General features: G+C 36.1%; 1 protein-coding gene across 1 annotated transcript; it reads left to right on the top strand.

Moving 5' to 3' along the window:
* Positions 1–10,599: 10,599 nt before the first annotated feature.
* On the top strand, positions 10,600–13,265 carry LOC138404471 (uncharacterized). The gene is made up of 3 exons (XM_069508515.1): positions 10,600–10,885; positions 11,214–12,802; positions 13,125–13,265. Exons 1-2 carry the CDS (start codon positions 10,808–10,810, stop codon positions 11,682–11,684), a joined length of 549 nt encoding a protein of 182 aa, XP_069364616.1. The 5' UTR covers positions 10,600–10,807; the 3' UTR covers positions 11,685–12,802; positions 13,125–13,265.
* The last annotated feature ends 357 nt before the right edge of the window (positions 13,266–13,622 follow it).

Raw genomic sequence — 13,622 nt, 5'->3', positions numbered from 1 at the left:
TATATGTGATTTAGTAAATTATTTTTTTCGTAAGCACATTTTAATTATTTTTGTGTTGTAACTACAAATTCACGGTATTCGATTTGTTTTTCCTTTATTATGCTAAAAGGCCTACCTACCTGCCAAATTTCATGATTCTAAGTCATGGGGAAGTTGATTCCCTATAGGTTTACATGACAGACACGACGGACAGACAACAAAGTGGTCTTATAAGGGTTCCTTTTTTCCTTTTTAGGTACGGAACCCTAAAAATATATGAGTTTGTATGAATGTCTTGTATATTTTTAGTAAAATCGTATATGGTTTCACAGGGACCATCTCAGGACCACACAATAGCGCCAGGTTCAGTACAAACGACTACAGTAGAAAAATCATCAGTCATAGTACGTATTCAAAAATGACCTTATCATTTACTCGACTGGGGCGAAAGTCTAAGGAGGGTTATGTGTTTAACCTCTATGTATGTATGTATCTATGTCAGTTCCTATCATCATGATCAACCCATCGCCGCGCCGGCTCACTACGTATAGAGCACCGATCTCGTGAGAAAGGTACTGACATCTTAGCTTATAATATTACCTATGCAGAGTGCAGACATTGCAAAATAATAGTTTTCTGATCTCCATCCTACTACTTAATAAAATTATTAAATACCTACCAACCCAGGGTTTATTTGAAACATCATTTGTTCACATTTGCGGGTATCACCTAGTAAAATATAATTAGTATTTATCTAATCTATGGCTATGGAATGACTGAATCCGGTATTTGACAAGTGACAACTAGTCAAATCAGTAACTTTTTCTCAAACGTCAAAACGCGCGCTTAGTATGCGAGCTTCTATGAAATATTGGCATTTGGCATGGTACCTACCACGGAATAGAAAAAAAAGTGGAAGTGCTAAGTAGGCGTGGCACGCCGCACGCGTGCCACAATTAAGCGTCCGCGTCGTTACGCTTAACTGATCTCAGTCGCGTTCTAACACCGCGTGGAGTTGGTAGTCTCGCGAGTCGCGACAAATTCATATTGCCCTAGCAATGCCGTACTGTTCCGTTTTGGAGTGTAAAAATGATAGTAGGAGAAAAAATCTTAAAAATGGAGGTGTTTCGTATCATCGGTAAGTACAATTTTCATTGTTTTCTAATAAATCTTAATTTATTTCAATTTACTAATATTTAATAGAACGGTTAGTCAAAATCAACCTTAAACAATTAAGATAAAGTTTATTTTGGATTGATTCTATTCAATAAAACATTCCGAAAGTACTTCGCTCCGTGTTCCGCTACTCAAGTAGTGATGTGGCCAAGTCGAATACCTATTGAATTTATCGATTGATATCGATACAAGGAAATAAATAAATAGTAACGTAATAATTATAATTTATTAATGAGTGAGACATTGCATTGATCACTAAATAGACATGAGTAGTTCCTCTAACCTTCATTTAAAATATTTTTAAGGTTTCCCAAAGATGCAAGCATCAAAGAGAAATGGATAGATGCAACGGGTAGAGTTAATTGGATGCCAACTAAATCAAGCACGATATGCTCTGAACATTTTTTAGAAGTCGATTTAATACTATCAAATAAAGGATATAGATATACGAAACCTACTGCGCTTCCATCAATGAAAATCATTAAGTTTTACAATCAAGTAAGTAACCTTGTTTTATTTTATCACTTTCAGTAAGTATTGAAATACTTGATATTATAATACTAAACAACACACCTCTAAGTTATATTTTTGTATGAAGATTGGCTGACTAAATATCAAATTTAATTCATAAACACACTAATTAATTTTTCTGCTATTAATTTTTATATAGGAAGGTAAAATATTCTCAAAATTTAATTTTGGTTTCAGCCACAAAATGATAATGTGGTCACTCCAGGTTCTTCAAAAAGACAAAGTGATTCGGAGAGTTCTGACTTTAAATCGCACCCTAAAAAGAGTCGACTTCATGAATGTTTCGAAGTTGAACTGTTTTTCCTGTTCCGTGGTACTTCCGTACAACGATTTGACGTGCTTATTTATAATGGTTATCCTTATCACACTTAAAACTAACAAAGGACGTTGATTTTACGTATTTTGGAAGACCCTCTGTTTAATAAACACTGAGAAATAATTTATTTTGGACATAGGCAAGTAGGTACCGTATTGTATGCTCTTGGCACTTGAATGACATTGACAGGGGGGCGCTGTTGGAGAACAAAGGCTTAGACTATTCAAACAAGAACAAAGGGGACACTTGACGACAACGTTAGTTCCGATTTTCGCACTGTACCTTTTGAGATCTCATTCACCATTTTAGATCCTAGCTCTAAACGCTCGCCGAGTGAAGGCAAGTGCGAGCGAGAAAACGATCCCTCTTGCCCGCTCGCACTCGCCGCCACTCTGCGAACGTGTAGAGCTAGCATGACCTTGGATAAGCACGTTCTGAGTAAACACGAAACATGGCGCAGCGCACCCGGCCTGTTAAAGCAGGATAGCTATATGCATTTAAGCCCTTAGTAGAAGTGGGACGAATGATATTTTCCGTCCTTGTCACCGTTGTCAGTTGTTTTGTTTGGCAAAATCCATTTTGTACGTGAGGTTGTGACAAGCAACGCGAGTTAGGTTATGTTGATTACGTTGAATTAAGTATTTTAAAGAAATAATTTATAATTCGTTTCGTAAATTGAAAACTTAAAGTTATTAAATTATTATTATTATGACTCATTATTATTATTATAATAATAATTATTATTATTAAATAAATTATGAAATAATTATAAAATTATTATTCAATTATTGTGCAATGGTGGGTTGCAGTATACTAGGCTGTAAGAGCCGAAGCGAACGTAAAATCGAAGGAGTAACATTTCACACGTAAGTAAACAAATAACTATACTTACTTACTTACTTGATTTTGGGATAGTGATATTTAGATGTATGAATTGTTATAGTTCCTCTGTCCGTCTGTCAAGAAACCTACAGGGTACTTCCCGTTGACCTAGAATCATGAAATTTGGCAGGTAGGTAGATCTTATAGCTGGCATTTGGGGAAAAATCTGAAAACCGTGAATTTAGGGTTAGATCACACAAAAAAATTAATTTGTGGTCATAAACTAATAATTAGTATTTTCAACTTTCGAAGTGAATGACTATATCAAGTGGGGTATCATATGAAAGGTCTTCACCTGTACATTCTAAAACAGATTTTTATTTATTTTTATGCATCATAGTTTTTGAATTATCGTGCAAAATGTCGAAAAAATACGACTGTAGTACGGAACCCTCATTGCGCGAGCCTGACTCGCACTTGGCCGGTTTTTTAAAAAATCCCATGGGAACTCTAATATTCCGGGATGAAAAGCCGTTTCCAAGTGCAGACAAACAGACTGACTCTTTCGCATTTACAGTATCATTATACAAATATCCCGGTCGTCGTTTCAGCAATTGGGTATTTGACTAAATCATCATCATCATCATCATGATTAACCCATAACCGGCTCACTGCAGAGCACGGGTCTCCTCTCAGAGTGAAAAGGGTTTTGGCTATAGTCTACCACGCTGGCCATGTGCGGATTGGTAGACTTCACACACCTTTGAGAACATTATGGAGAACTCTCAGGCATGCAGGTTTCCTCACGATGTTTTCCTACACCGTTAAATTAAGCAAGTGATATTTAATTAATTATAACGCACATAACTCCGAAAAGTTAGAGGTGCGTGCCCGGGATCGAACCCCCGACCTCCGATTAGAAGGCGGACGTCCTAACCACTAGGCTATCACTGCTTCTCAGTTAAATTATTTCTCAGTGATTATTAAATAGAGGGTCTTCCAAAATACGTAAAATCCACGTCCTTTGTTAGTTTTAAGTGTAATAACCATTTTAAATTATCGATTAAACTAAAAAAAGCACGTCAAATGATTGTGACGTCACACACCGGTATTTCATAGAATCTCGCATAGGTACTAAGCGCGCGTTTTGACGTTTGATAAAAAGTTAGATTTGACTAGTTGTCAAGTACCGTATTTTGGCAGCCCTAAGCTAACATGACCTTCGTTATAAGCACGTTGAGCAAACACGAAACATGGCGCAGCGGACCCACACGAGTAGGGGATATCTACTCGTGTGGCGGACCCGGCGTGTTAAAGCAAGATAGCTATAATATGCATTTAAGCCCTTAGTAGAAGCGTGACGAATGATATTTCCTGTCCTTGTCACCGTTGCCAGGTTTTTTGTTTGGCAATATCCATTAGGTTGTGGCAAACAACGCGAGTGAGGTTATTTTGGTTACGGTTGACTCGAGTATTTTAAAGTAATAATTTATTCGTTTCGTAAATTAAGTTATTGTGCAATGGTGAATTGCAGTATACTCGGCTGTAAGAGCCGAAGCGAACGTAAAATAGAAGGAGTAACATTTCATTCGTAAGTAAACAAATAACTATTCCTACCTACCTAGTTACTTGATTTTGGGATAGTGATATTTAGGTGTTTGTTATAGTGCCTATATCATATTCTGTTAATGCTATTCAGTAAAGTTCCTTACTTTAGTAAATAACATTAACTTATGTGTATTATAAGCATAATTTTGTATAATATGAATTTGTTAAAATAAAAGTGTTGCCAGGATAGGTAGGTTACCTACTTTGTACCGCGTTCACGTGTGATTTTTGTCAGCAGTTTTTTTTTAGGTTTCCGTACCTCAAAAGGAAAAACGGAACCCTTATAGGATCACTTTGTTGTCTGTCTGTCCGTCTGTCTGTCAAGAAACCTACAGGGTACTTCCCGTTGACCTAGGATCATGAAATTTTGCAGGTAGGTAGATCTTATAACTGACATTTGGGGAAAAATCTGAAAACCGTGAATTTAGGGTTAGATCACACAAAAAAAATTGTGGTCATGAACTAATAATTAGTATTTTCAACTTTCGAAGTTAGATAACTATATCAAGTGGGGTATCATATGAAAGGTCTTCACCTGTACATTCTAAAACAGATTTTTATTTATTTTTATGCATCATAGTTTTTGAATTATCGTGCTAAATGTCGAAAAAATACGACTGTAGTACGGAACCCTCATTGCGCGAGCCTGACTCGCACTTGGTCGGTTTTTTAATTTTTAGCCCGTTTTAGCCGGCGAAGGAAAACATCTTGAAGGAATTCGCTTGCGTGAGAGTTCTCCATAACATTCTCAAAGGTGTGTGAAGTCTACCAATCCGCACTTGGCCAGCGTGGTAGATTATGGCCAAACCCCTTCTCACCTGAGAGGAGACCCGTAGTGAGCTAGCGATGGGTTGAATCAGAACAATTGAGATTGTAATAATGATTGATGCAGGTTTTACAAAATCCACCTACAAAATGTCATCTCCTCGAGTAAAAGTGACACCATACAATGAATATTAGGATCATTGAAATTTAGCTATAAATATGATTTAGAATCATTAAGAAACTGCTGACTGTCGATTTAACTATTTTAGTAAATTATATTACTTATTTAAATAATAATATTATTTAGGTTTTTAGGGTTCCGTACCTCATAATGGAAAAACGGAACCCTTACCTAAAGGATCACTTTGTTGTCTGTCTGTCTATCTGTATGTCTGTCTGTCGGTCTGTCAAGAAACCTACACCCGTCTAGGTCAACGGGTACTTCCCGTTGACCTAGAATCATGAAATTTGGCAGGTAGGTAGATCTTATAGCTGACATTCGGGGAAAAATCTGAAAACCGTGAATTTGTGGTTACATCACACAAAAAGAATTAAATTGTGGTCATGAACTAATAGGTAATTAGTATTTTCAACTTTCGAAGTGAGTGACTATATCAAGTGGGATATCATATTATGAAAGGTCTTCACCTGTGCATTTAATTTATTTTTAAGCATCATGCTTTTAAATTATCGTGCAAAATGTCGAAAAAATACGACTGTAATACGGAACTCTCGTTGCGCGAGCCTGACTCGCACTTGGCCGGTTTTTTTAATGGTGGATTATATATTGTTAAATGTTATTGTATTTTATTTATTTACTTACTACAATATAAGTCCCGCAAATTGCTAATGAGCGTGGCCGCCATTTTAGTGACATCAGCACTAGACTGAAGTTTCGAACTGATGGTATATTTTTACTTAAATAGACGTCGAAATGACGTCATTTCGATGTTAATGAGACATGGTACCAGCGCAATAGCAATTTGCGGGACTTATACAAAAAAAAAACTGGCCAAGTGCGAGTCAGGCTCGCACAACGAGGGTTCCGTACTACAGTCGTATTTTTTTTCGACACTGCACGATAATTCAAAAACTATGATGCATAAAAATAAATAAAAATCTGTTTTAGAATGTACAGGTGAAGACCTTTCATATGATACCCCACTTGATATAGTCACTCACTTCGAAAGTTGAAAATACTAATTATTAGTTCATGACCACAATTTAAGTTTTTTGTGTGATCTAACCCTTAATTCACGGTTTTCAGATTTTTCCCCAAATGTCAGCTATAAGATCTACCTACCTACCAAATTTCATGATTCTAGGTCAACGGGAAGTACCCTGTAGGTTTCTTGACAGACAGACAGACAGACAACAAAGTGATCCTATAAGGGTTCCGTTTTTCCTTTTGAGGTACGGAACCCTAAAAAAAAGTAATTTTTTCATACTTAAATTTAAAAAAAATAAAAAAAAACAACATTAAGTTAAAACTAAAATAAATTAAATTAAATTTTATTTTTATCACTTAGATACCCATTGGATAATTTGGAAATAGAGAAGTGGATAAAAGTGACCGGCAGAAAAAATTGGCGACCAACAAAATACACTAAAGTTTGCTGTTTACATTTTACTGAAGATGCTTTTGAAAAAAAAAAGAAAAAAGTTCAATTGAAGCGGTTTTTAGTACCAAAGCATTTTCATGTATGTACTGTTCCTAAATTATACAAAACTTTACCTGAAATACCATGTACCTGTATAGTTAGTAAATGGCTCAAGCATAGAGCAGAAACAAAGAGGAGTTGGCCTAAGCAACTGTGCACTGTGATTTTCAACTAGGTCCTGACGTCATCACTGTGGGCGGGGCCTTACTTAGTATGCTGTCTGCGTTCGTCAGGGAGACTCGTATTATCGGTGTGTTTTCGCGTTTTTAAGAACAAAAGGATGAAGTGTTGTGTTTTATCGTGTCAAAGTTATTCAGACAGACGTTCTGATGCTATGAATGGTATCACATTTCATTTGTAAGTAATTTTATACGTAATTATTAAAATAGTTCTAGAAAATTCTCGGCTTTCAAGTATAAATTATACTACTTGACACTAGATGGCTTAACTTTTGTGTATTAAAAATATAAGTACGTAATGTTCCGCATTAGTATATTGTAATAATCATTCGTGGATACTGAAAACTAAAGTATTCATTTAGTCCTAAAATACTTTTTAGTCACCAAAACAGTGCCTTAGTAGTTTTTATAATTATTTTGTGAACGGGCCGCCATCTATCGTTAAGTATTTTCAACGTACCAAATATCCAGGGCCGTAATTAGAATCAAATAATTTTACTGAATAATACACGGTTATGGTCAGTATGAAATGACATTTTCATAGCAAATATTTTTAAGTAACAAAGTTCTGGCGATGTATACATATTATTCTCCGTGACTGTTCATCAATTGAAAGAACTTCCAATATTAAATAATCATTTTATCCATATTAATGATAATTTAGAACCTAATTAATTTCATTTCTTTTTTTGTTTCTTTTTAGATTTCCATCGGATGATAATTTAAAACAACAATGGATCACAAAAATGAATAGACAGGGTTGGACTCCGACTAAATATACAAAGATTTGTTCTTGCCATTTTAATGATGCAGACTTCATAGTGACAAAAAAAGGCCATAAAAAATTAAAGAAAGGCACTTTACCTAGTTTAAAACTGGATTTGTCGGTTGGTTTCGACATTGTTTGTACAACCGAATTTTAATTATTTTGGGAGAATAAGTATGTATTTAATTTTTTTTTAATATTACAGCTTAAAAGAAAATTACCAGAGCCCGTACTATCATCTATGGAGCCTACCACAAGTGGTTTAAACGAATTCTTGATACTTCATGATACGCCTAGAAAAAAGAAGCTTAAGCAAGAAATAGAACAACTTCGATGTAGAGAAAAAAAGAGTGGATTAAAGATCAGAAGACTTCAAATGAAAGTTAAGCGCTTGAAAAAAAAGGTACTTGTCTAGTGCCACACTACTTTTGCTTCACGTACCACCAAAGATTATTTCTAAATCAAGTACCTCCCTATGTTAAGTACGTAAGTACACATACAAATCAGTAAAAATGTTAACCCTTATTTTATTCATTTATTATACAAAATTTTTGAAGCTCAAAGTTCTGAGTACGTCCCATTGCTTTCTACACTTATTGACATCTAGTGTGAGATAGCTGAACTATGTAGTGACATCAATATATCGATGTTAGGTCGCTAAGCGAGTAGTTTTGCTACTAACCCGCAGATGGAAAATTGAGAAGTGGGCGGCGTTCCACAACCCCTCACCCCGCAAAATGTCACTCGATATTTCATAGGGAAATCTTAATACAACATCTCCTCTTTGTTTCTGCTCTGTGGGCTCAAGCTATCTACATTAAATTGTCATCTTCTCTACATAGTATAAAATAAAGTCGCTTCCCGCTGTCTGTATATGTATGAACCCGTAGATCTTTTAAACTACGCAACGGATTTTAATGCGGTTTTCACCAACAGATAGAGTGATTCAAAAGGAAGGTTTGTAGGTATAGTTTAATTCTCAAAAAAATTGAGATCCCAAGAGAAATTGAAATAATGTGAATTAGGTCTGAAAAAAATCCTCTCATTTGAGAGTTTCCGAGGCAATGATACCTCAATGAAACCACATTAGTATCTACATTGCACCCATGCGAAGCTGGGGCGGGCCGCTAGTTTAAAAATAAATCTAGTCATTTACACTACACAATTCTCAAACCCCCATTGGTTTAGGTTTATTTAGCCCATTTTCGGAAACGCAGTTGGCAACACTGTCTCTACGATGCTGCCGACTCGGCAATCGGCATTACCGAGTCAGAGTTGCAAATCTATCCATAGTTTGATCATCAATAGTTGACCCCGAAAAGTATCGTGACATACCATCGATAGTATCGATAGCGCATAACAAGAAATGCTATTGATAGTGGCAATACTATCGATAGTATTGCAAAATTTACCACAAAGCAGTCGACTCGAGTCAGTCGTGCTTGTGACGTGTGAGCGTGCGGTTGTGTGACAATGGATTTGGAGAGCTCCGATGAAGAATTACTATTACTTAGTCTCTTGCTTGACGAGGACGAAAAAAATAGGCGTCGCAAACAAAAGGTTCCATATTATTTCATACACTTACCTGCAATCTGATGTTTGAGAACTACCTAGTTAAATCAGTATAAATAATAATAAATAAATAAATAAACGTTTATTCGCTGGAATGTGGGTACATGTAGGTGTTACATCAGTTGAGTTGCCTGACACATTCTACCAGATCCTGGTGTGCAAATGGTTAAAGAATATTACAATTACATCAAATTTTTTTTCCTAGTTCATTACATTTACGAAATCATAAATTTAAACATTACTCAATCAGATAAAATAAAATAAGGATTTCCATGTCGTAGTTAAAAACAAAATAAAATATACAGTGATTACAGAATATAAACCAGTCATTTAAAAGAAGCAGAACAAAAGCGTAGTTTGTCAGCGCATATAAGAGTCCAAATTCATCAATTATATTATAAATTTTTATCCATGAAATAGTCATTAATTTTGTAATACATTTTGTTTAAAAGAAGATCATGTAGTTTCCGCTTGAAATGTAGTATACTAGGCGTGTTTTTTATCACTTCGGGTAGCTTGTTATAAGTTTTTATTGCCATGTAGTATGCGCTTTTAGAAAAAAGATTTATCCTCGTGTGAGGTAGCTGAATTTTATTATTCCTTCTTCTGCTTTTCAAGTTTGGATTGACCTCATTAGCCAAGAATAATCCTGGATTTTTTTTAACAAGTAAACATATTTCTAATATATAGAGACTAGGTAAGGGGAGTATGCCGTGACATTTAAATAAAGGCCGGCAGCTGTCCATCATATTCGCACCACAAATGGACCTCAAGCATGCTTTGCAGTATCTTTTTATCAAACGTTAAAACACACGTAAACGAGAAAACCCCCTTTTAATTTATTAAATATGTCGTGGTGTGCACTTAGATATTGTTCGAATATAATAGTACATCATCATCATCATCATCATGATCAACCCATCGCTGGGTCACTACCAAGCATGGATCTCCTCTCAGAGTGAGAAGGGTTTTGGCCATTACCACTGATTGGTAGACTTCACATACCTTTGAGAAAATTATGGAGAATTCTCAGGCATGCACGTTTCCTCACGATGATTTCCTTCACCGTTAAAGCAAGTGATATTTAATTACTTAAAACGCACATAACTCCGAAAAGTTAGAGGTGCGTGCCCGGGATCGAAGCCCCGACCTCCGATTAGAAGGCGGACGTCCTAACCACTAGGCTATCACAGCTATTTTTTCGCAATAGTACAAGGAATACGAGTAAGTCCAAAGGAATAACTTTCCATCGGTATAAGTAGCTAGATATAATCGTTTAAATAAATTCGAACACAGTAGGTATAACTTTTTGCAATTCACGAGGGCGAACGAGCTTTACTCGTGGTTGATCGTGCTCAATGCGGTAGTGTGAGTGCCTGAAGCTGAACTCTGACGGAGCGATCAGTTGCGACCGAGCCGTCGCTATGGTCACATGTGCTTGTTGTTTCCACGACGCTCATTACCACGAAGTACCGTCAGCATGTCAAAGCGCCAAGTTGTTCATAGTGAGGTAATTCATTTTTAATTTTGAATCGTTTTTTGATTAATTCAGGAATAGTATTTTAGGTATATTTTGATCTTTCCAGATGGCAATAGACGGTGAAAAAAAATGTGCATCGACCTTTAGGAGATATCAAATTTGTAGAGCACTGTCTCTGTCGGTGAGACTGACAAAACGTCATATAGGTATGAGTGAAAGAGACAACGCTCTATAAAGCCGAAATGTCATTCTAAAGGTCGATGTACATTACCTTCGGCCGCGTACTGTAGATGTCATTTGAGATGCAACAATTTTCTAAGTGTTTTAGATATTTAATCGTTTGTTTTGTTGTTTGTAGGGACGAGCAATTATCGCTAAAGTCTTTCACTTTTATCAAGAAGAATATAAGTTTTTGAAAGCGAGTAATAGTGACAAATGTGATTTGAGTCCTTTGGCTAGTCTACTTAAACGTACTGCGGAGGCAACAGGTGTCTCTGAGAGCACCGTATCTAGAATATTGAAAGAAGAAAAGGAGTTGGCCTCACCTTCCTCCAAGTTCACTTCACCCATGACAAAACGACGTAAAAGGCTCAGCAAATTCATGTTGGACGATACGAAAACAGAGATTATTCGAACTACAATTGAAAATTTTCAGATCAAACACAAAAAGATACCAACTTTAGCAAAACTTAAGTCAATTTTGAGAGAAAAAATTGGTTTTGACGGATGTTTGAGCACTTTACGCTCTTTGCTCAAAAAACTTGGTTACGAATGTAAGAAAAGTCATAAGAACCGGATATCGTTAAAGGAAAGGCACGAAATGCAATAATTATGGCGTTTTAATTTTTTGAAAAAAAATCATCACTACCATTCAGAAGGCTGTCATATCATATTGTATATACAAAGGAGATAAATATGTGTACTGACTTCTCACGTACTAATAAATAAATGAATAAAAATGTTTTTATTAAATTAAATTAAATTAAAATTAAGTATTTTGTAATCGTCAACAGCATCTACCACTGGTTCGGAATTCTGTTCTTTAAAATTAAAAAAATTAGCACTTTAGAACATCATATTTTACAAACGGATCTAGAAATCGAAAAATGGTGCTCCCACACCCGCAGTATTTTTAAAAGACCTATTCAATGATACCCCACATTATGGGGTAGATGAGAAAAAAAAAATCATCTCCACTTTACATGTAGGGGAGCTACCCTAAAAAATACTTATCACAATTTTATTTCACGACTTTGCCGGCGTTATTAATATTCATACCCATGCCAAACTACAGATTTCTAGCACTAATAGTGTCTGAGATTAACCGAGGATGGACGGACGGACGGACATGGCGAAACTATAAGGGTTCCTTGTCTACTACGGAACCCTAAAAAACCCCTTTTAATTTGTTAAATATACCGTGGTATGCACTTAAATTTTTTTTTTAATTTTTTTATTCAGATACAAGTTAGCCCTTGACTGCAATCTCACCTGATGGTAAGTGATGATGCAGTCTAAGATGATAGCGGGCTAACCTGGAAGGGGTATGACAGTTTTTACTAAACCCATACCCTTTTGGTTTCTACACGGCATCGTACCGGAACGCTAAATCGCTTGGCGGCTCGGCTTTGCCGGTATATTGTACGAATAGGCAAGGAATACGAATAAGTCCATAGGAATAACTTTCCATCGGTATAAGTAGCTAGATATAATCGTTTTAAAAATAAATTCGAACACAGTTTAACTTTTTGCAATTCACGAGGGCGAGCGACTTTTACTCGTGGTTGATCGTGCTCAATGCGGTAGTGTGAGTGCCTGAACTCTGACGGAGCGATCAGTTGCGACCGAGCCGTCCGTCGCTATGGTCACATGTGCTTGTTGTTTCCACGACGCTCATTACCACGAAGTACCGTCAGCATGTCAAAGCGCCAAGTTGTTCATAGTGAGGTAATTCATTTTTATTTTGAATCGTTTTTTGATTAATTCAGGAATAGTATTAGGTATATTTTGATCTTTCCAGATGGCAATAGACGGTGAAAAAAAATGTGCATCGACCTTTAGGAGATATCAAATGTGTAGAGCACTGTCTCTGTCGGTGAGACTGACAAAACGTCATATAGGTATGAGTGAAAGAGATAACGCTCTATAAAGCCGAAATAGCATTCTAAAGGTCGATGTACATTACCTTCGGCCGCGTATAGATGTCATTTGAGATGCAACAATTTTCTAAGTGTTTTAGATATTTAATCGTTTGTTTTGTTGTTTGTAGGGACGAGCAATTATCGCTAAAGTCTTTCACTTTTATCAAGAAGAATATAAGTTTATGAAAGCGAGTAATAGTGACAAATGTGATTTGAGTCCTTTGGCTAATCTACTTAAACGTACTGCGGAGGCAACAGGCGTCTCTGAGCGCACCGTATCTAGAATATTGAAAGAAGAAAAGGAGTTGGCGTCACCTTCCTCCAAGTTCACTTCACCCATGACAAAACGACGTAAAAGGCGCAGCAAATTCATGTTGGACGATGCGAAAACAGAGATTATTCGAACTACAATTGAAAATTTTCAGATCGAACACAAAAAGATACCATCTTTAGCAAAACTTAAGTCAATTTTGAGAGAAAAAATTGGTTTTGACGGATGTTTGAGCACTTTACGCTCTTTGCTCAAAAAACTTGGTTCCGAATGTAAGAAAAGTCATAAGAACCGGATATCGTTAAAGGAAAGGCACGAAATGCAATAATTATGGCGTTTTAATTTTTTGAAAAAA

This window comes from Maniola hyperantus, chromosome 28, assembly GCF_902806685.2.
Source record: "Maniola hyperantus chromosome 28, iAphHyp1.2, whole genome shotgun sequence".
NCBI classification, from domain to species: Eukaryota; Metazoa; Arthropoda; class Insecta; order Lepidoptera; family Nymphalidae; genus Maniola; species Maniola hyperantus.
Note: the sequence above shows the minus strand (reverse complement) of the source record. Positions and strands in the feature narration are given on the sequence as shown.